General features: G+C 43.5%; 1 protein-coding gene and 1 long non-coding RNA gene across 4 annotated transcripts in view; one reads left to right on the top strand and one right to left on the bottom strand.

The window, feature by feature from the left end:
* Positions 1-701: 701 nt before the first annotated feature.
* Positions 702-22,584, bottom strand: tmem121ab (transmembrane protein 121Ab). Its single transcript, XM_049756867.2, has 2 exons — positions 22,337-22,584; positions 702-3,102 (listed from the first exon to the last, which is right to left on the bottom strand). Exon 2 carries the CDS (start codon positions 2,546-2,548, stop codon positions 1,604-1,606), a length of 945 nt encoding a protein of 314 aa, XP_049612824.1. The 5' UTR covers positions 2,549-3,102; positions 22,337-22,584; the 3' UTR covers positions 702-1,603.
* The window catches only part of LOC125990120 (uncharacterized), a 49,017-nt gene continuing 30,006 nt past the window's right edge, over positions 4,573-23,583 (top strand). For 2 of the 3 annotated variants that reach the window (XR_011085997.1, XR_007488818.2), the window contains exons 1-4: positions 4,573-4,632; positions 5,954-6,007; positions 7,799-7,860; positions 13,472-13,524. This is a non-coding gene — a long non-coding RNA (uncharacterized lncRNA). Of the gene's footprint in view, positions 4,633-5,953; positions 6,008-7,798; positions 7,861-13,471; positions 13,525-16,587; positions 16,721-23,583 lie in introns of those variants that run through there. The other variant, XR_007488819.2, reaches the window with a different exon arrangement.

The raw sequence follows: 23,583 nt of genomic DNA on the forward strand, positions 1-23,583 counted from the left end.
TAGTTGCGCTCGGGCTAAAAAAAAAATATATATATAAGATGACATTTTGTTCCAAATGAGGAAACGGGACATTTCATGGAGGCTCAGACATCTGCGAGCAATTACGCAGCACTGAGTGATGCCCTCCACGTTGTTGGTGGCCTTCTACTCTTGCTTGCTTGGCAACTTTTCTACACCAGTTGCGTTGTTTGTTTGGCGGCCATAACATTTATATAGAATCCACTTAAACGTATGTTGGCTTGGATTTTTGCACGCTTGGATAAAGAGGAAGATCAAATTTCCCTTCATGACTCGCTGAGGAGTCCTAGGTGAGGTTTTAAAATGCGGGCTAATTATTTTTGCGACTTGGTAGGGGGAATTTAGTATGCAACGTAAAACAAATGTAATTAAAGCTGCTGCCAATATTGTTTTTCATTAAAAAATTGGCAAACGTAGCAGTAAACATTCACACCTAAGGACAACTTAAAGAAGCTCGTGGGCCTGTTCTAAAAATAACTAGCCAGTGGGACATTGTGATTTCAGTTAAAAATGTGAACGCTTGCAGAAATGGAGATATTTTGGTATGCTAATTATTATGAGAAATTATTAACACGGTCAACAACATTTAATATGACATTAATAAATAGTAATTGCATTGCGTTAATTTGTGGACAAAAAAATCTGCCGGCCTCCAAATTGAATTCCAAGAATATAAAAATGAATCGTCATCAGTAATCTTTATTAAAACATCATTGGCCTCCCGCTCGTAGATAATGTACAGCGTAATCATAACGACAACAATATTAGGAATGAAACTAAAGGCTGTTGCACATATTTAATTTCTTTTTTTTTATCTCTGTGAACAAAACACTCTATATTTTTTTTTACTTTTGACACATTTTGAGGAATGCACAGTTGAGAAATATTTTTTTTTCCTTCCTCCAGACATCAACCCACAATTTTATCTCACTTGCACTTCACACATAAACACACACACCTGTGTTACAAAATGACCTGTAATAACCCCGCCCCCGGCCCCTCCCACTTGTGGTAAACATTTGCACACATACTTGCAGGCATATAGAATTGTGTGCATGCTCTTCCGACATGATGTGTGTTTTTGTGTGTGTGCTCGCAGTGCGGCTGCGGTGCTTGGCTTTAATCAAACCCGTAGTTCCAAAGCACCCGAGGCTGCGGTTTCCACAGGTTACACAACACAAACGCACGAAGGCCGAGCGTCGGGCCGCTATCGACCCGTTGCCGCAACGCGCCAAGTGGTTCGCCGTGGCCGTTTGTCAACGTCTGCTCCTTTTTTGTCCCAATTGGAGGGAAACGGGGGAAGCTAAACGTTGCCTCGTTTGGTGCTGGTACCGGTGACCTTTAGAAAATAGAAGACACTTAAAGCGAGAGGGACACATTTTTTACACAACATAAATTTCCTGCTCCGTTGGGTTTTGGAGTCTCTCGGCGCAGTCTGAACTTTTAAAACACATGATGGTGGTACCCTGGCTAAGGAGTTGAATTTGTCCCGTGACCAAGTTTGTAGATGATTTTTTCCCCTTCCCCCATATTTTTTTTTCTTCTGTCTAGTGAAGCTTCAACCTACTCATTCCAACGTCGAGCGTCATGTGTCAATGACGTCCTGCGCCGGAGTGGGTTCGTGCGGCAAAGCGGTAGCGTTGGGCAGTGTCTGCGTGTGGCCGACCGAGTTTTGTTGCAGTTCCATAGCCATGGCGTTCTGCGGGTGAGGGAACTCCTTGACCTGCCGACGGTACTCCAGGAAGGTGGAAGCCTTGGTGGCGATGGCCACCACGTTCTTGCCCACAAAGATGGTGGACACGCGGCTGTCCTGAAAGAGCACCATGTTGACGCCTCGGATCAGGATGGTGACCACGTTGATGGTGACGAGGCTCAGGACCGGGTAAAGCATCATCTTCTGGGGGGTCATGTGCTCGCCTTGCATGCTGATCTCGCTGAGCGACACGCAGGGGAGGATGAGGAGCAAGATGTAGCAGTAAAAGAACATCAGGCCCTCGGCCCAAATGGGGAGTCCCGTGCGTTGGGGTTCCCACAGATTGGCTTGAATGTCCAGAAGATCCAGCAAGTCCAACGCCACCCAGAAGAGACGGCTCCGCATGTCCTCTTTCTTCCGGAAAGTCCTGACGTATTCCATGCTGTCGAGAGCCACCAGAACCAAATATAAACCGGGCACACACACGGATAAAAGTAACGTCAATGCTTTCCGCGCCACTGTCTCCAGACTCTTCCTGTCGGCTTTGCAATTCTGGAAGACGAAGTACAGCTTGATCTCCAGCACAAAGATGTACAAGAACCAGAGGATCATAGCGTAGCCCCGCCGGGCCGTGCGCACCTCGGCTCCGACCCACACCGCTACGTAGCGTAGCACGATGAGGAAACACACGTCGCCCACCAGCACTATGATGCACACGCCGATTTTTCTCGGGCCTTGGTTCTGCTCCACCAGGTAGGCGTCCATGAAGGCCATGCTGGTCATGATGACAATGGTGGTCAAGCACACGTGGCGTTTATCGGGAGGCGGCAACACCATGGCGGGGGCACCTATTGGCTCACACTTGACACCTTTCGGGGGGGGGGGGGGGGGTTGTCTTAACGTCCGACTACGAGCGGGCGCGCCAGTACTGGAGCATCACTTTGTTACTTCCATCGATTTCGCTGGGCCCGCCCCCCGCGAGCGGCGGAGCTCTACAGCCGACACGCCATGACTGATGGTAATCCACACACACTGCCACAGCCGGCTTGGTCTAACAGACGTGAGACGGGGGATTGCTGCAGTGCAGGAATATCAAGGGAGGAGTTCTGCGTACAAAGCAGCGATCCGGCTCGTGGATTTACGCACGCCTGGCTTAGAATCCCTCCACGTATGCCTCCTGCAGATGCCGGTGCACCCAGAGCGAGGAGTCTGCAGTGGCCTGGAGCCTCCCCCCTCCCAACACCGCCATAAATCACACAGACGGCAGGTCAACGGCCCGGGAGGCCTTGCGTCCTACGCCGGCATCCCCGCGGGGAGGCTCTTACACCAGGTTGAATATCCATCCTTGCCTCTCCCTCCTCCTTCTTGCCACGTGGTAGCTTCCCCTCAGCCTGGAGCGAGATGAAATGAAGAAGAGGGATAGAGGGAGGGAGGGATGGTGGTTTAGGAGGAGGTGGAGGAGAGAGAAAGCTGTCAGCACCACAGGGTATATAACACAGTTGTCATTGCCAGCAGCCATTGCACACGCGAGCAGCCAAGTGATGTGTCAGCTTGGCACCAATGCATATAGGACAAGACAAGGTATAATAAGATTGCTTCACCTTTCTCTCAAGAGTGTGTCATGTGTCTGTGGTCATCGAAGCCGCGTGCCTCCTTATCCTCAAATGAAATTCCATTTAGCACACTGCACCCGGCGGTGTCATTTTGATCGGAGCGGCTCATTCCCAAGCCACATACAAGAAGCTACTTAACCCCATATCTGCTTCTTTTTTTTTTTTTTTTTGCACTTCATTTTTCTGCATCATTACCCTGCACTACAGTTTCAATTTGAGCCAAAGCAAATGAATAAACAAATACTTCATTTCCTGTGTGTAGTGGGGGTGGCAGTTTCCAAAGTATAACAACGGCTGCTGCTGTTGTAAATTTAAATAGCTCATTGGTGTCTACTGGACTTTATCACATGTGCACACCCAGTGAGGAATTATGGTGCAGTATATTGCTGAACCTTAACTTATAATCCCTTTGTTAAAAAAAAAAAAAAATGGCAGACAGGTTAGAGAAGCACTCCAGAAAGACTGTTCTGATTTGCTTTTGTCTTTAATTAAATCTATTATCGTACTAATTCTGCATTTTAACCACATGAAGCACTTTGTGCTGTAGGAATAAAATGTACTTGCTGTTCTGGTTTGGTTTCATTTTCTTTCATTTGTTGGTGATATGTTGTGTGCTTTGGTCTATTTAAAATTCATGCCACATAGAGCTGCCGCATACTTCACTTCAAAACAGTACCCGAGGTACTCCAAGTCGGTCGTCATAAGGTACATAAATAACATGACATCCTACAGTAGTGCTGTAAAATACTTTTGGTCCACTGCAGTAAAAATAAGTAAGCGTGGTTTCTGTTACATGCAATTTTGCAATTTGAAGTAAAAAAAAAAAAAAGAAGACCATAATATCCATCTTTTTTTTTTTTTTTTACTGCAGGGGCCTATGCGTATTGGGTTGCGGGTAAATTGGAGCCTATTCCAGCTGACTTTATGTGAGAACAGCCAACAATGACGATCACTAAAGAGGCAAAATTTATGTTGTCATCTTTCTTCAATGTGAGGTTGGCATTTTATTTCTTACAGTTTAAATTATTTACGACAAAAATAACTATGATGATATTGTCTAGAAGAAGCATAAAATAGCAAATAAATCAGGTAATTGCAACGTCAAACTCATCCTCCCTCTCGCTGACCTCCCATACACACTTTTACAGCCATTAAGACAATCGCAATTCTGTTTTATATGCCATAACACTAATTTCCGAGTTGTTCTTGAACGCATCGTTAGCGACGGCTGGTGCGTCACGAGCGTAGCAGGTGTTTTGGTGAGTCTAATGATGCCAAGGCTGATAAAATGGTGGACGAAAAAGCCATGTAAGTTAAATCATTTTGGTACTTTTCGTTAATGTAGACAATTCATGACCAATTAGACCTCAATTTTGTGTGTAATAAGCTTGTATTTGCGTAGGCATGTGGTTATTTTGTGACTTTATTAATATTACTTATTATGTAAATGTCAACTTTTAATTAATGCGTTTTCCCCTTTGAGAGAGGAGTACAGGAAAATCAGTGGAGTCAGGAATATTACAAATTGCTGAGATATTTTCTTTAATTGTACCACTTAAGGTGCACAATACGTGTCAAGTGTGTCACTTAATTGATTTTGTAAAAAAAAAAAAAAAAAGATATCCAAGGAGTCCCTGACACATTTCCTCGGCATTCAGAGTTACAATTAATTACGACGGAAAGAAAGACACAAAGCTTCGTCATCTCCTGACACATATAAATATTTAAATCATAATTTGGCTTCCGCTCTTAGTGTGCTTTCCAACTTCAAGGTAATTAAATCACTTTGAATTATCGATTCAAGTGATCATGCTCGGTGTGAAGCTCTTAAGTTTCCCTTGTAGTATTGAAAATGTTGCTGTAAGCACATTGAATTTACGCATAAGTAGAACCGCACCCTACAAGGCGATTGAAGTATTGATATTAAACCCATTTGCAAGTGTAATGCATGATGACTCAGTGTGTTTGACCAAAACAACACTTCATGTTTATTTAAAAAATATATAAATAAATGTAGAATTCTGTATTTCACCCCTCCGAGGACATTTTGGTTGTTTACAACTTTGCAATTTCAAATGAGTAGCCAAATATGACATTCCATCTCTCCTCTCAGTATGATAGGAGGAATTTACAGGCAGTTCAAATGAAAGCTAGATTAACTTTGTGACGAGGTTATATGACATCACTGGCGACGTCTGCCAAACAGTCTCATTAGTAATCCAAGCATGGGTATGAATGTATAAAACCCAAATTATGTCGAACGCAGCCTAAGAGAGAGATTACACTCCTAAAACGATGATTAATTGGCTGATTAGGAGAATGCTGCGAATCGTTTACATGTTATGTGGAGGAAGACCGCACGCACATATAGACGGAGCATCACCTTGCTGTTTAAATTGAAGAAAGAAAAAAAAAAGATGAGATGCTTCATACCTAATGAATTGATTAGAAGCAATGTTATCATTCAAAAGAGTGGCTTTGAATTTAGAGGCATTCATGAGATGCTAATAAATGTTGAGAGCAAGTCATTTTTGATGTTTTAAAAAAAACATTTCTTTTTGTGGTTGAGAAGATTCGATGTGCACTGCTATCTTGCATCCATCAATTAATTTGCTCATTTCTGGTCTAGGTGCATCTTGTGAATGATTCAAAGGTTCAGAACTGGAAAATTTTGGCTTCCTAGGTAAGTGTTTTTTATTATTTTTTATTTTTTAATTTAAGACACAGTAAACCACCCTCAGTTTTTTGGTTGTTGTTCCAATACGCACAAAAGATGTGAATACCAAAGAACCAGAATTTTCTAGAAGAAATGAACCCTGACCTTTCTTAAATATTTGCTGACAGCATTTGTTTTTTTTGTGTGTGTGTAAACGCTAAACTATAATAGCCTCCATCCCCTTCCGATTCTAACATGGCTCAAGTGCTCCAACCCAAATCATTAAACACATCTCGCTCCCTTGCCTGGAATTACTTTGCCATGTTTGCTAATCGTATTAAAGTGGCCCTCAAGGGAACAAGTGTGGTCCGTGTATTGTACACCAGACCCGCTCCAATATAGACAAAGCAAATTAAAACAACTAAAGGTATTCGTTTTTTCCATTTTATATGGTCTGAACACATTCAACACTTTTGCGCTTAATGTTTTGCTCATACTGTTCTCCAAAAGCAAGGCCAAGTGTGCTAAGGTCATTCCCAGGTGAACTTTCCTACAAAACGAATGTTATGAAACATTTTTGAGATCAACAAATGAACTAAGAATGACTCACAATGGTCGGGCAAGACTGCAATGTCACGTTTTGTGCTTTTCATCTATTCATTTCATTCAAAGTCCGTTTTGTACACGCACATCTCTTTCATTCCCATTTTCTTATTTCTGCTATTTTTCAAGAGGTTATTGGACTATATTGACTGATGCGTCTTACTCTGCTTCACCATGTCTTGTGTGATAAGAACCAAAAGCTACATGCTCGCGCATAACTGGAAATAAACCGTCATCTATCTCCGAGCTGTCACGACTTCTAAATAGAGGTGGGTGTTGATCAAATGCGGCTAAAATTAAATGCGCGTCGCACAAACCAGAGGACGCCATTTCCAGTGGCTTAGCACGTGTCGCTCGGAGAATTTCCACTGAGCGCTACTTAATACCGGCCAATAAGTGATGGCTGCAGATCATCGTAGGCCAAACTCGCGGCTTTAGTCGCCAGCCATTTGTTTCTCTCACTCTGGTGGGTTCAAGTAATCTTCTCAAATGAATTTTACTCTTCCATTAGAGTACCTGCGTGATGGGCGTTAGCCATCGACCGCAGTGCAATTACAAAGTATCAGTCCGGAGATTGAAGGAGGTAACCCAATTTGACGAGCAAAAAGGACATTCATTGTCTTTTCACTCTATTCTTAAACCGAGTTGCACTCTTGGAGAAATGTCAGACTCTAAAGTCCCTCCCACTCCCCGGCCAATTCATTACAGAGTTCCTAAGCATCGACCATAACCGTCTAACGAAGTAAAGCTAAAGTAAATGAGCACTGACGGGAAGACGACAACACACAATGGTGCTCAGCAATGGAATTCAGCCAAAACCATGTTAGCATCGGCGGCGTTTTATCGATTTGTACAGTGGTTATCTTCTTTTTACACTTGCGCACCAATTACAACTTAGTGTGGGGGTTCTGTAAGAGTTTTTAGGAGTGTTTGACTGCACTACTTACTTGTATCTTTTTTTTCTCTTTTACTTCTCTCTCTCGTTTTAAAAAATATTTTCTGAACATTAGCCTGGCTCCCAAAACTAAAGGTTAAGTACCCAAAAGATTAGTCACTCAAGAAGTCCTGTAAATGTCATCTAAACTTGAAATAAAATAAAAAATGACGCAATATGTCAACTTAGATGACAAATTCAGATATACAACTTGTTCCCTGCGCAGATTATGATAAATATAATCCAGATATTCGACAACATCATTTGTGTTTTCTTTCCAGGTCTTCTTTTCCAGAACACTGATAAACATGTAGCGGGAAGTCGACTCAAGGTTGCCTGAGAAGTAAGTCTCATCTTCCGTCCGTTCCCCTTTTATGATTGATGATGCCGAGATTAAAAAGCAAGAACCTCCGAACTGCAACGTGGACACGCCACCCGCATCGTGCCGCCAGCAATCAAACCTATTACGACTGATTTGAAAAGGATCAACAATCCCTCACTGGTAATTTTGTCCAACTGAGGCCGTCGTGATTACCATAATTACATTTTTTCCCAATTTCATTTCAAACACGGAAGCTTTGTTAGCATGCTCCTCCTACATGATCCCATCATTTTAACTCCCCGGCGCACTGATGGCGCCATTGTAAACGTCCATATTGAATTGCCCTATACAATATTCCTGTCACAATAATTGGGCTATACGTGCAATTCATTCAAGCATCGGGATTTTCCTCACAGTAATTATGCAGAAATAGCAACGTATTGTTCCGTCAATAATTGTCTCCCTTAATCCCACCTTGCAATTCCTCCACCTGTCCATGTCAAACATGGCCACCCCGCGGGGCGAACGGAATCCATCGTCGCATTCGAGTCACGCCGCATTACTGCTTGCTCGATTTCACTTGAGGCTAAAATGACTTTTCAAAGACAAATATCTCGCAGGACTTCTTCGGTATTCATCACATGTGCTGCATGTCAGCATGAAAAAAAAAAAAAAATTCATCAGAATGATAACCTGCCAGGAACAGCTGAATCACGAGAACAATGTACGGTATCAAGTTGTTAATGAAATAGCCCGAGTGTGCCGATGCAAATCTTATGAAGTACTAAGACTTCATGAGCCTTCTAGAGTTTGCATAAAACATTCACACACCTGTCACCTTCAATATGTCGTGGGAGGCAAAGGAAACAGCAGGGGTAGGGAGAACCCCCCCCACCCCCGAAAAAAAAAACGGGATGAGTGGAAAGAGACACAGGATGCAGAGCAAAGGTTGCTGTTGCATGTGATTGATGAAAAGGCAAAGGAGATGCGATACCGAGAGGATTTGATGCGCTGCTAATGAGCCAGGAGTTAAAATGGATTGCTTAGCTGGGGATTTAAATATTACCAGCCGAGGATTAATGATGGGCCAAGTGAGACATTTCCCTTCCTGTAAGTCACGTGGGAATTTTTTGGAGAAGTATCACATCAAAAAATCGGCTCGCAAACTCCTCCAGTGCGTGCCACGAAACACCGTGGCCATTCATGTTTTTTTTGTATTTTTCACCACCCGCATTGTGCGAAGGGGAAATAAAATCCTCCAAGCTTTTCAGCCTGTTAAAAAAAAAAAAAAAAGTCAAGAGTGGAAATTGGCATTTTGGAGCGAAAAATATGTGTTCACCCCATCTCACACCTCAAAAAGAGTTCTGGTGCCATGACTCTGACTTGCAGCCAATCAATCTGTCACAACAGCTCAAAGGGCAGACCTCTGCGAGGGCGCGAGCCTATTCAGCCACAGAATGTGACTGGAAAAAAAAATTCCCAAACCACCAAAAATATTTTACATAAAGCGCTTCTATATGTCAGAAAATTGGCCAGTCTGGCATTTTCAAATGATTCCCCAGACAGTATGAATAGGAATTGAATTCCATGAAGGCAGTGTGCAAACTTGCTTGATAAACACCAATTTGCATATTTCCGACCATCATCAAAAACACAAACGTGCAAAACACGCCGGCTTATTAGCTCTGACAATAAAAGCTCGGCTATTCCACTCGCCGCACTTTTCTGACTGATCTTAAACGATGTCACAGGTGTCACTTTGCCAAATCACTTCATACCCGAGGCAAATATTAATTAACATGCTAATTTGCAACACAGCCGGGTCATTGGTGCACCTCTTTGATAGAGCGTTCCACTCACCAGATTGTCACATTTGCAACCATTAGAGCCCGAGTATTATCTAATAACGCATCAACTTGTCGGATGTAAACAGTCCCACAAAGGCTTTGCAGGCAGATGGGGCCCGCTAATTAACTCCTTTTAATTTGGGCCTTTCAAGCTAGTAACACATTCAGGACTGGAGAAGCACCATTAAGATATCCTATTAAATGTGATTATTATTTTACACCCATCAATTATTGTCCCTTTTTTTGGAAGCACAATACCTCACATGCATATAGTGGGTTGATGTTAATGATTTCTATTACCTCAAAATGCCACTGTGACTTTATTTATGCTTCGCTTTCCCTCACTTTGGTTTAAAATAATTCAGGGCACGGCCTCCCATTGTGCAATCTTCTTTTATTTTCCCTTGACCAACATGGTTAGTTTCCGCTGTAGTAACCCGCTAACATTTGTAATGTCGTTTGACAGAAGCAGGGCCGGAATTAACTGCCGTCCGTGTTGACATGCAATTTAGTTTTTGCTAATTATAGTGCACAGCGATCATAAATAATTCGGTGCTCCTCTGCTATCCTTCACCAGCTCGCTTTCATCCTACAAACACGCACACATATATGCTAATGTGGACGGATGCTTTTGCATCGAAGGCAGGGGGGGGGGGGGGCGGAGAACATTGAGCCATGCATCTCTCCCTTACAGTTAAAGGCCATTCATAAATAGCGAGCCTTCACTCTGTCCTGCGGTAACCGATTCCATGAGTCTCCAGTGGCTCCGCCTCCCTCGAGCTATGCTTTAATAACACCAGCACTGGCAAAAAGATGGAAGCATAAAATGTGTCTCGACAGGACCTGAGGAAAGTCACATGGAAAGTTGCCCCCAAACAACAAAACATGCCGTCATTGTTATTAGAAGAAACCGCTTTTCATTTTTCTGTATTGTGCAGTCTGAAAGCACGAAAGGACCCTCCGTACTATAAATATGTATAGGCTGTAATTTAATCAAATGACTCATGCCCGTGTCGCCATGTCAACTCGGTCACTGTGATCAGACTGAAGTTGGAAAAAAAAATAGAAATGAGATTACAAAGTACACAGTCAACCCAAAAGACTACCTCGGTTGTTTTTCGGGCTGCAGGAAAATTTTTCCTTACTTTTATTTTTGATCGGACAAACCATTGCTAGCGTTGCGCTGCATTGTTAGCCTTTTACGCATTTGTTTGTTTTATGTACTGCGCCGTAGCTCGCCTTTTGCCGCCTACGAACCGATAATGTCAAATAAACGTCTCACTCTACAAGCTGTCCTGGGCAATAGAAATCAATGCGGCAATGATTGGAATACAAATGCGTTGCTTGTTTTGCTTTTTGTCATAAATGCCGAGCACCCACCGGGCGAAAAGCGTCTATTTTCGCCCTGCTTTCTTTGCTATCTCTCCGAACCTGTTTGACCTGCGCTAAGGGGATAAAGCTGAGCCTTCCCTCACATCCAACAATCTCCCGCTTCCCTATTACGCCGAACGACTGTAGTAGTACGTCTCCCTCAGGGTCACGTTTTCCAAGCCGAGCTCACATTCTTCATGTTTACATTGCGAGATAGCAAGAACAAGTGATCGGAATCGGAACACACACATTAAGAGAACTGCTGCGCATGAATGAAACAGTCATTGTCAGAATATGACTGAAATATAAAAGATGTTTCTGCAGTAATATTACAGAGTGGGGTCATAATTAATATTATGCCACCTTGGAGGGACACCACTTAGACTCTTTCCCGGATATGGATCATGCCCGCCGGATAAAATTTCCCTTTCGGCCGCTGCCTGTGTTGAGCAATGTCTTTTGCTTAAAGGCAACGCTCAAGTACTCCCCTGCGTCGCCACGCTGGAGCCTTCTTTAGTGCAACTGTCAAAAAGCCCACACGGACTTCCGCAGCAGTGCCGCCCTTTGCCAAATGCGAGACTGTAAGATTTAAGACTGGAGCAGATAGCAGAAGTTGCACGGCTCCGGCTTATACATCACGGCCGACTTCTCTCGGGGTTTTTTACTTGCCGAGTGTTGATTATCTAAATGATGACTCCACCGTATCTTAAATTAGGCCGTTGAAGTATCAGCTCATAAATTGCACGGATGGAATGACAACCCCCTGCGGCAAAGAGCCTCCTGATGTAGTACAATGTGCTATTCTTTCATTTGGAACATGCTAGTGGGTGCTGCATCTGCAGAGTAGATTAGAGTCATAAAACTTGGCGCTTAGATGATGTGACATTTCACCCTGGCTGTAAAATCTCAGCACGGTGCTCATACCGTCTCGCCCACGGTGAATATGTTAATTGTCCACATAAACAACGGGACAACATTATTGCATGTGCAATTATCTTCTAAATTAAACAAATCTATGCCGATGTCTGTTCTGGTGTCTGAGTCTAATCATGCATATATTTATATGATCCAAGTGTAATAAAAGCGGCTCAAGGTCAAACAGTACAGATTGTATAATCACCGGATAGAAGATAATAATGCGAGGTGGCAGTTTTCACGTTTTACAGCAGTTATCTCCTTTTGATATTCAAGAATATGAAATTTCGGGATGCAGAAGTTGAAATAATTGCTTCAAGATCCCAACTATGGTTCTCAAGCAGGATTGGATTTTGTTCCACCTTAGACGTTCCATTCTTGGTTAAGATCTTAAGCCAAGTGTTAGAGTCTATTCTCATTTTTCTATTCCCCTGCATGCTTACATTAGATGGCCATTTATCTTGCTCTTCCTTCACGGAAGTCTCTCCAGAACCAATAAGCAAGCGTGTCAGCCGGTTGTACAAGCAAAAAGAAAACGGGGACAATGAATGACATTGACAGGCGACATGCGTCAGAACGTCTGTTGTAAGGACACTGAACTGATGGTTGATAGCAGATGTGTGTCTAATTGCGGCGGGGTTGGGCGCCCTCAATACGTCTGTCTCCTCCATCTCTGCCTACCAGCAAAGCGCCCTTTGCAACTCCCAATCACTGCCTCTAATTAGAGGCCTTATCTCTGCCAATCACTGAGCCTTTTGCTCTTTTCCACGGCCCGCTGCACATTTAGCAGGCTAACAGGCATAGCCAGGGAGGCGTGTTGGTCATAGAGGACAAGCGATAGATAGACAGGGAGGAGAGAATAAAGTGACATGAGACGCAGGAGCCTGCTCTCGTTGGAATTTAGTATGAAGCATAATATACTCTATTATTTGTGGTTTACTCCGGGTAAAACCATTTGAAAATACTGTACAAAATGGCAAACAAGACAAGAAAGAGAAGGTTCTCAAGGCCAACCAAGCTCCAGTAATAGATATTAGTCCCACAGGGCTCAATGCCCATCCCACTGGAATAGTGGAATCTGCCTCGGGTATTGTTTAGGAGGCCGTAGTAGCTAAGTCAACAAGGACATGGCTTTGGGTTGAAATGTGGTCTTCTCACCCTTGAGCAACTCTCCCTTGACTTCTTGCTTGCTATCCTCAGTGGGAATTAGTTCTTTGCGGTGCATTGCATGCAATACCAATTAAACAGCAGAGTGAAAATTGAATTTATCCTCCGGGATGAATATAAGCTCAACATGTCCATGATAGTCAAATGGGTTGCCATGGGGATTTGCACATTAACTACTGACTGGGCTTGCACAAAATTGCTTTTTAAAAAATGTATTTAACTTGTTTTAGAAGAGTTCCAGTTAAACTTTATGAGAGTAGGAGTGTTTTTTCCCCCTAAATGCCATTAAACTGAGGAAAATGGATGACTAATTATTTTTCCTGTTTCTTTAGATAATCGTCAAGATGGCAAGGAGAATCTATGCTCATCTGTAGTGGAAACGATGGTAAGTTTTCCGCTACGCTGCCGACAAACAGGAGAACACGACCCTCTTGTTGTAAAGTGATGCAATGTCATTAGCATTTGCTTACTTAGCCATTCGTTTTACTGTGTGCTTGTAAAAACTATGAACAGCACAGTCTATATTGACACCAGGCTAACCACACTCGAGCTTTCCAGGCAGTATTATAGCCCACTAAAGTAGGTTATCAGGGGTTGCCATGGCAATGAAAGAGATACTTGTCTTTAATTTCAGGTGATTTGCGGTTATGATGAGGTCACATTGCTCTCGGATCCTCTGCGGATCTTATTTTTCGGGGTTTGTTATGAATGTCTGTCAGGCAGTTTGCATTTCACAGGATTTCCAATCGCTTTGACATTTGAGTGCTTCCTGTGTGTTTGAGAGAGTTTGTTAGATAATGAAATTCTCGGGAGATGTGAACCGGGAAAGGGGTTGTGAATTTGATCTTAACAAGAAGGGACTTCAACAAATGGACGGACGTGAAAGTGTCCAATGATGCTTAAGAGCGTCCGGGTGAAAAGAAACCGACTTTCTCGCCTCCCCCTTTCTCAATGTCCGTCCGTGTTCGTTAGGTCGGGAACCTCTTGAAAATCAATTTAAGGAAATTAAAATTCCGCCAGAGTTCCATCATTAGCTTTTATAATTTCATCTTCCTCCTTCAGTGCCTTTATCCCAGAGCCACTCAGTTCATCTCTGCAGCACAACCCCGGTGAATAATTAACCGCAGTCGTGAGCGGCAAGCCGATGAACGACACAAGCGTTCTATCGTTCCCACACAGCCGCACACCTGCAGCGGTGGCGCGCTTTTAAGCTTCTTCCTGCTTCTTTTATCTCCCTACAGTTTGACTTCAGCCCGACGTAGCGTGTCTCCCGCTCGCTCACGCTGGGTTTCGAACATGCGAAATCTGTCGTGCACATACAACTCGCACGTACGAATTTATCGTCCACGTACGCATAAATAGCTAGCGCTGTAGCTAGCGCTGCTTTCAGTTTTTTTTTTTGTTTTTTTTTAACCTCGGGTGACTGAGGGCGGACTGCATATGAGAGCCCTCCTGCTGTGACACAGAAGGCGGCAAACCCATTAACCTCTATGAAGGAAAGGAAGGAACCATGTAGCGACTCGCCCAAATAGCCAATTTGGGGCGGAAGTCGGAACGGATGGAAAACTTGACGCCGGCGCTGCTGAAACAGAACAAAAGTCTTAGCCGGGCTTTAGCGCTAAGTCTGGATATTGATGAACAAGTTCCTCTGTGATTAGTCAAAAGGCTCCATTGGATCCTCTTCACGGAGGCCGGATCTGTAGGAACTCTGCTGTGGTTTTGAAGACGTACAGCGATTGTGTCTGCTAATTGTTTTGCCGAGAATACATCGGCCAATAATATCTCGCCAAATGAAACAGAATGTCGACTCATGTATTGGCATGGAGACAAAGCCTCGGGGATAGATTCAGCAGACTTACTGAACACATCTGTTCCGTTTGCCTCATTCATGCGTTTTATTGATTTTTTTGTCTTTGCTGCATTTTTATTGCTCGACTTTAGATAGCAATTCACGTGATCAAATATGAAACCTAACAGTTTGACAGTTTGCCTGAATCTGACTCAACGCTCCGCTCTCACGATGCACTCCATCAGCAGGACTTAATGATAAGTCCACGTTTGTTTTGACCTGCCGCTCTAAAGCACTTAGATTTGAAAGATTGTTACAAGGAAAACAGCCCCACCAAAGTGTTGACTAATCGGTGCCATTAAAATCTTGACATCTGCTGGTTAATTATTTCCCAATCGCTTTGTGGCGATCATTTGTCCCTTAGATGAAACACAAGATCGTTAAACAAGTCTGGATTAGCCAAGGTGGCTGACAAATAAATTTGGAAAATGTAAACGTGACCTTAATTCTCAAATTGAGAAAGCTTTATGAGCCATAAGAGATGTTGACGTTTTGTCAACATTCAGCATTCAAAAGGCATTTACCGTGGGAACCATATGCTGCTCGTTCCGTCACGTCTCCACTGAGATGTTGACGCAAGAAAGAAAATCTATTGCAACAAAGTTTTAGTCATTACGAGCAGACGGTTGCACAACATAGCTGATATTGATCTACTGAGACGAAGGATAACGTTCAAAGGCGTCATGCTTCTGGGACTCAAACGGTCTGGTTTCATTAAGTGTAAACATTGGGAAGAAAGAAATCATTTGAAATCGAAGAAAGTGGGAAATAAGAGAGCCAGACAAAGCCACCAAAACAAAGAAGTCCAAAAAAAAGTGTTTTTTCCTTTTGTAATCCCTTCATATTGCGAGCCAAGTCAGGATAAATGAGCATGTTTGCTGGATGATGAAGCTTTTCGGTTCGGTGGAGGCTGCAGCCCGTGTCTCTGGCTCTGACTTGAAACTGTGGGCAGCAAATTTCGGACACGCAGCCAAAGAGCCGTGTGGACAAAGATGAAGCACCCAACTCTGCTTTATCTCTGCTTCTAGGAACAACACCCACATATAGTAAATGGCTGGTTTGGGCCTTTCAAAAAATCAGGAGGGATGGACGCTTGAAACTGCTTGTGTCTGTTGTGTTCTGAGCCTTGTTTACACAAAGCGCTGTGATTTAGCTCGGCAATACTGTCATGACAGGGAAAAAAATAGTACAATATGTATCAAACAGTTTGTTTTCAGTGATGGGCGAGTATCGGTACTTGTCGAGACGGCCGATAACAAGCCACCGATACTAAAGCCATTGAACGTCCCTAATTGATATAATTGCAGTTGGGTTGACTTTTGAATCTAAAATCTTAATTCTGTCCTCTATTTTATTTATGTACAAAAAAAAATGCATTGATGTTTTTCTAGTTCTTTTTTTTTGTATTTTCCCACTATGACTGGGAGAGTCGAGTCGTGATTGTCTGTGGAGTTGTGTGTAGTGTGCTGTGAAGAGTGTTTGAAATAACCGGCCTTGAAGTGTTGATAAGAAACAAGCCTTGAATTGAGTGCCTCGTGTGGCAGGCGAGGCGCGCGAATCGTTTCATGTTTATTTATCATTGTTTTCCTTTTTCCGTAGGTTTACGGCTAATTGCAGAGTAGAGTGGCTTTCTGAACGTCTATTAGCGCCCTACCGAGTTGAGAGGCAGTACGGATGTTGCGAGGAAGACGCAAAAGAGAGAAACTGCACATCAGTAAAAACAGGAAAAAAAAAAAAGGTGAGGCAACATTTATGTGTTGACACGGTGCCGTTCGCTTTGTGGACACAAGCGTTGTGTTTTAGGACGACATGAGTGCCGGCTTGCGTGTTGATGTAGCTTTTAAGTGCTGCAAGACGCGAGAGTGGGGAAACAAGGGGGTGAGTTGAGGTTATGGGGAGTGATGGCTGAAAGGAGCAAGCGAGCGAGACGCAGCGAGAGAGAGAGAGCGAGACAAGTTCTCCACAGCCCAGAGGCAGTGACACACTAGCAGATGTTTCTGCCTCTCAACGCCAAGAACGTGCATCTCCCCAGAAAGCGGCTGCTGCTGCGAACTAATCAGTCCACCGGTGGGGGCTGCAGCCTGCCCTCCCCCTCTCCCACCCCCACCCCGACCCTCCCTGTCACAAGTGATCTACATTGATGCTGATTTACGCTATTGTTAGAATTCCTTTCAGGGTTGAGGCGCTAATCCTGCAGAGCCGGCCCTCATACGGCGAGGTTATGACAGAGCTCACCTCAGATGCCTCACAATTTGTGTCGTCGTAGCAAAGGCCAGCGAGTAGCAAACGAGTGGGCTGTAACGGGCAGCGTGTGGGACAATGCCCGTTTGGCTCGAGCTTCTCTCTGCTGCCGCATGTTCGTTTCTGCTGCAATTAACTCAGCTTTGCTCGGAGAGCACTGCGACGTGGAGTGTCGACAAGTCTAGTGTCAAAGTCCCTGGGCCGAGTCTAATTACCAACAGCGCAATTAAAACGCACCTTCTGCAAAAATATCGACCATTAGTGGTTTTCCAAAGAAACAAATTCTCCTTGCTCCTTATTAACTACTGTATACTTTCCACATGGGCTCAGTTGAATATCGATTTTCAATCTGGTCGGCCCATCAACAGCAAAATGTATTTTCACCCCCTTGGCTGAGTTACATTTTTGCATGCAGAGCTTGTTCACTTGTTGGACCATGGCATAATTAATTAACATCTACATCACTGCAGACGGCATATGGAGACGAAGAATTGCGTGCAGGCACGTCTGCTACGTCTTCCCAAAGTGTAAAGTCCTGTAAAAATGACTCCAGAGTGAGACCTCCTTGCTATTTAAAGCATGACAGAATAGATTCAAACTAGGGATTTCGATTTGCAGATTGCTGTGAATCGAGAGCGAGCGTTATTGCATTAAGTCCCAAATTGCAAGCGACTTTTATTGGTTGGCCTCTGCCAACCTTCTGCCAAATTAATGAAACATCGTCGGTCCAGGGCAAACAAAAAAGCCGGACACACACACGGGAACGTCCAGCCCATCAGACCAACACATGCTCAGCGCACAAATGTATGCTCGGCAACAGCACACAATACATCGTGTTAAGTACCGTCTGGACAGGAGCACGCGTTCTTTCAGTGATGCAAACATGAGCGGAGTAAAAGTAATGTATTCATTAGAGGAGGCACTCTGACAGTCCCCGTTACACATAGAGAAGTGTGCACGCTCACGCATTAGCGAGGGAAGATGTTTATGTGGACCGAGCAGACATATTGTGACTTTCTTTTTCCAAATGGAAATGCAGCATGCATTCAAAATAACAATAACAAAGTAAGTCCGCCTTCGGTCAAGTGATCATTTTTACTGGTTCCTATACCTGCTCTCCAATGACTGTAAAGGCAGCAGTATATAAGACAAGTTTATAGACTCTGGAATCCTTTTGGACTTCCAGCGACATTAAATCACAATCGCAGTCTGCTTTTGAAGGTGAAGTAGCAAGGTTGGTACCAGTGGACTCAAAACTGCATGTGGTGTTTGGAAATTATATGTGCAATACACAGATTGCATTGAAACGACTTGACAAAAACAAAGTGCATGTCAGAATGTTGCAAATTCAGCCTTGACGATTTTTTCCTCTCTCATCTCTTTATACGGAGCCTTGAGACATTTTCTGTTTACTTGTCAGAGGAATCTTGCAGCTCTGTAGGATTCAACATTTCCCGATTATGATGATTATTATTTTTTTTCTTTGAATGTCACGTTGAGGAATAAAATTGAGAGAAAATGAAATGGAAAACACAAGGCCATAAATGAGTAAAATCAATTCTAAGGGTGAAATGAGTTTTGTTTTGAATTGGGCTGTGGGGACCGAGCAAACGGCATAAAAAGACACAAACAGTCACAAGGAACAAGATACTGCTTAGAAGCTATGGTGCTGCTGTTTTGGTTAGCAAGTATTGCCAAAGGAGTATTACCACCTGTTATTTTTTTCTTGATGACCAATTGCGGCAAGGCGTCCAGACGCTGAGGAAATACAGCGCCATACGTCTCGACCTGCTTGTGGCACTTGAGCTGATGTATTTGCCCATCACTTGTGTATCGCTGATAACTGCTTTCCCTGGAGGGCTGCAATGTCTCCAATCTTTCACCACTCGCCACCCTTTCTGGCACTTTTGTGCTTTTCAATGTGGTGCCAAAATGCGTGTGTTGGGATACTTATATAGGCGGTAATAACATTGAACTGTAAGTAGAAGCTCACAACAGGATCGCGACGTAAAAAAGCAAAAATTCCATCTTAGAGCCAAAAAAAAAAAAAAAAAACAACACCCACGGTCAAATCAGATGAGGAAACTTCTTTAACTGCTTTGCGGATGGGACACATTTTATCACACCATAAAATCCAGTAGTCTCACTCGACCTGGCAGTTATTAGTCAAAAGCCGCCGTGGCACTTTTGTTTTCTCCTCGTACCAACATTAAGGGATCAGGTCTTTGATTTGCAATCGTCCACATATTGTAACTCTCCTTTATTGGCTACTAAACACCGAAGCAAGTGTTTATTTGCCCAAGCCATCTTTCCATTTTGATGTACTTGGCTGTGTCATCGTTTTTGACCTTATCCTTGCATTTTTATTTAGCATTAGCTAAGTATTTTGGATATATAATTAAGCATACAGTATTTACAAAAAAGTTCCATTGTGGGATGCCCGGAGGTTGCTTTCTCGGTCCTCGTTATTGTTTAGTACGGCTGTTATTGATCGACTCTGCCATGTGGCTATTGATTGGAGTGGAAGCCATTAGGTCAGGGAGATTCCAACCTTGGATTCCAAAGCGGGAAAACCGGTGCCGGAAAACCGGAAAATATACAATGTGCAAATTGCATACGGTGCAAAAGTGTGTCAGCCCGGGATGATGCCAACAACATTACGGGATTGAGCGGGCGTAATGCAGAATAAGACAAAGGGCTCTAATTTAGCTCGTCTCGCCGCTGCCAGCGGGCGCTGTCCAAATAAACAATCTCGTTTTTGATGTCCCGGGCACACATAGTTTTCAAGAGCGGGCTCGGTTTTGGCCTGCGTGACAGCCTCCCACATTGTCTCTGGCCGATCATTCAAATTGACCACCGGTCGCTATGCGGCGGTGCTGGGGGGGGGTCCAGATGATTGGTGAGGGGGCTGAATGACCGCGCAGTACTTCACTCAGCTCCGCCGCTTTCTGCTCATATATTTATAGCGGTACTGTATTTAATTGAGTTTCTAGCGGGAGGGCTGAATTTTAAAGAGTCCCATAAATGGAATTCGAGGCATGCGGAAACACAATCCGCAGCGCAATAAGCATGCAAAGTGCACAATCATGAAAAGCAGCTCGCTCTGTAATCTGTGTAATGCAACACATTTGAAATGGAGCACATTGGCTCTCACTTCTTGGGATGCCAAGAAGTGTGCGGCTGACCTTAAGGTTGTTGTTTTAAAATGTTAATCGATGCAAAGACTGGGAACCTGATATTGATGATTTAATCAAGGGCAAACTTCATTGTAAACTCCAGCGGCAGTATGTGTCACACTATTTGCGTGATATAGTGCCACATGGTAATAAGAGCCATAAAATGTAATTATTTCTGTTATTTCTGCTTTTACTCAGGGGTGAGGTATTCAAGTGAACGACTCAGAACGATTGGGCAATATATCTATTAGAGCGTAATTTTATCTTTTATTATATGAGACAGTTGAGCGTACATGCCCTGAGGTAAAAAAATTCCATTGTAAGGAGATAATAAAACACTGCGGAATGGCGTAGCCAATCGTGCGGTCTGACCCCTGCAGGGTCAAAATTCAAATTCATTGTGTGTTTATCCGATAATAAATTGAGCATGATAGATTAATTTACATTTGGCTCATCAGCCAAGCAAAATGAATGAATACAGTGGAGCCCGGAGCTTAATAACCCGGAGGAAAAACCGGCGCCTCCAAATGTGATTTCTTTCAAGGACACTGGAGAGGAGCAGCATGGAAACCTCCCCGCGACAATTTACACTAAATTCTCATCACTCGCAGCTTGAGCCGACGTATCAGACACGGTTAACGCCAAGCCGAGCGTTATCACGCGTTCAATGTAATCAGAAATCCTAATTAACGTCATTAAAATTGACGCTGTTAAATCGGGGACTTGGAGAAAATCGGTCTGCGTTTATGCTGTCAAGCTGGGTTGACTGTATAGTCTGAGCTATCAAAGCTGGTTACAGTGCTGGAGGCTGAAAGCATTGGGGGGGAGGGGGGGCGGGGTCACCTCTTATCCAAAGCGAGCCTGGCATGTGCATTTTTCTTCCTTTGTAGAGTGTGAATTAATTTCTCAGTGCAAAACAGCTGCAGCAGTGAAGCATGGAGGCAGCGAGAAGTGATGCCGCTCGGCTCTTGTAACTAAAAGGTCAAACATTTAATCCCGGCTAAATACGACGTTTAGTAACAATTGGTGAAATGGTGTGAAAGTCCTGTAGTGGTGTTCAACAGTTTGCAGCACTTAACGAGGACCTACTTACTAAAAATATGAGTAAAATAAATATCTGTGTGACTTGCATGTAAATTCCGGTTAAATTGCCAACATAGGAAGCAAAATCATCCTAAATTGAAGACCTTGTGCAATCAATTGATAACAAGCTAATTAATCAGTCCGCATGCGACAATTGTTACTGTCATGTAATTACAATTTTATTAACGTAATATTTCAAAGATAATCAATCAAAAGTGGCAAGCTAAAAAAAAAAAAAGATTCACACCAATCATGCATTTCATTATTTTCCTGTTGACTCAAAAGTATCACATTAATTCAAGCTATTTTTAGACCCCACACAATATTCATGTAGTGTCAGGAAAGACACAGAGTCACATTCTCATTATCCGACAGTCACTTTGAAATATTGTCGGGCACAGTAGTTAAGCGGTGGCAGTCATAGATTTTTCTCAGTGACCCCGCTTGTCGATGTGCTTGCGCGCGCCCGTCCGTGTGCGCAGGGGCGTGCGCGCGCACGCCGGCAAACCGCTCGCTGACTCCACAAAACGAACAGCTTGTCATTTAGCAAAACTGACGAGCCGCTCGCAAACTCGTTCTCGTGGATCAAGTGAAATTGTGTTTAACAAGAATCTATTGTTGATACAGCAAAAAAAAAAAAGAAGGGGGGGGGGTGAACACGCATAAACGCATCCTTTAGAGAGCGAGAGAGAGGAGAGGAAAGTCACAAACTGGAGCCGGTCGGAAGTGACAGTGATGATAAAATTTTTACTGCACTTATATTTTGTCTGCCATGTCATGTTCAACAGTGTGTTTTATCCCTCCCCATCTGTCTATGACACAAGCAAACATGAACTCTGCTGGCTTACCGTCAATCCACGAGTCTGTCCAAAGAGTTGAATCTCATCGCAGGCTCAGAAGAGATGCTTTGTAAATCCGTTGGGGAGGGTGGAAATGATAGTAATAATAAAAAGCAGCAGTCCGAATTAGTAATATGGTAATTAGTTACGCGGACCAACGTCCCATCCTCGCTCGCGCGCCCGATGCGAAAGAATTCAGACATGCGTGGCGAGTCCAATCTGCAGACTACAGTCAACCGCTTTGGGTAAGCCTCTCGCGCTCTCTCTTTCTCTCGCTCTGCCTCCCTTCTCTCTCTCTCTCTCTCTCCCCCCTACTCTTCTCTCCCTCCCCCTCTCTCTCGCTAAACAGAGGACATTTGCCTCCTTGGCAATGATGTGATAAAGAAGTATTCAATTTGAGTTAATTGATTGCAACAGTGCCAAAACAAAAATCCAACTCCTCTTGCATGTAAAATAGATTAAGTAAAAAAAAAAAAAGGCTTTCCATCTCCCAGCTAATACTTTGCTGAAAACAACTACATTAATGAGCACTTTGTTTAGATATAGGAAAAGCGGCCATCTGGAGCAAGCACTCGGCTGCCCTGTCACCGAGTCCTGTAAGAAAGGGGAGCAACAGTTTGCAAGAGAATGCACCATAAAAAAAAAAAAGAAGCAATACGCTCTAAGTAGCATTGCTGGATGGATTAGTGTCCAAACAAAAGAATGGGCGTTCTAATTAATTTGCCACGGCTCATTTGCAAGCATCGCGGCATCTCCTGGGGTAGGAATACAACAAGATGGAAGTGGCGTTTATTAATTAGTGTATTTTTACAATGTTGCATCTGGAAAGCTAAAAGATGGGAAAACCCACTCCAGGGTGGACCTGGAATGGAATCCAGACCTGGTTTAATTCCCCCGTCAGCGCTCAAAATTGTGATGAGTCCAAGGTGTCTCTCTCACCCCTTAGTCAATTGTGATAAGCGGTATATAAAATGGATGGATGGAGGACAAGAGTGATTTGGCATGCTACACTAACTCATGTAATATTGCTTGAATTATGCGATGAGACATTAAAAAGTCATTATGCACGCGTAGGTCAAAAGCGTACAACTGCTCCAGATGCATAAGTGGCCGCCATAATAGCGTTTTTGATGGGTGCGGTCGATTGCTGAGGTCGGCGTGTTAACGGTGGCATGGCAACGTGATGCTTGGAATCAATTTTGATTTACATAAGGACTCCCGAATCTTATTTAAAAAAAAATAAAAAAATTCAAATG

This window comes from Syngnathus scovelli, chromosome 20, assembly GCF_024217435.2.
Source record: "Syngnathus scovelli strain Florida chromosome 20, RoL_Ssco_1.2, whole genome shotgun sequence".
In the NCBI taxonomy this organism is placed as follows: Eukaryota; Metazoa; Chordata; class Actinopteri; order Syngnathiformes; family Syngnathidae; genus Syngnathus; species Syngnathus scovelli.

What these genes read in the sequence shown, in the direction of transcription:
- tmem121ab (XM_049756867.2), bottom strand. Translation starts at nt 2,548, where the DNA reads ATGGTGTTGCCGCCTCCCGATAAACGCCACGTGTGCTTGACCACCATT.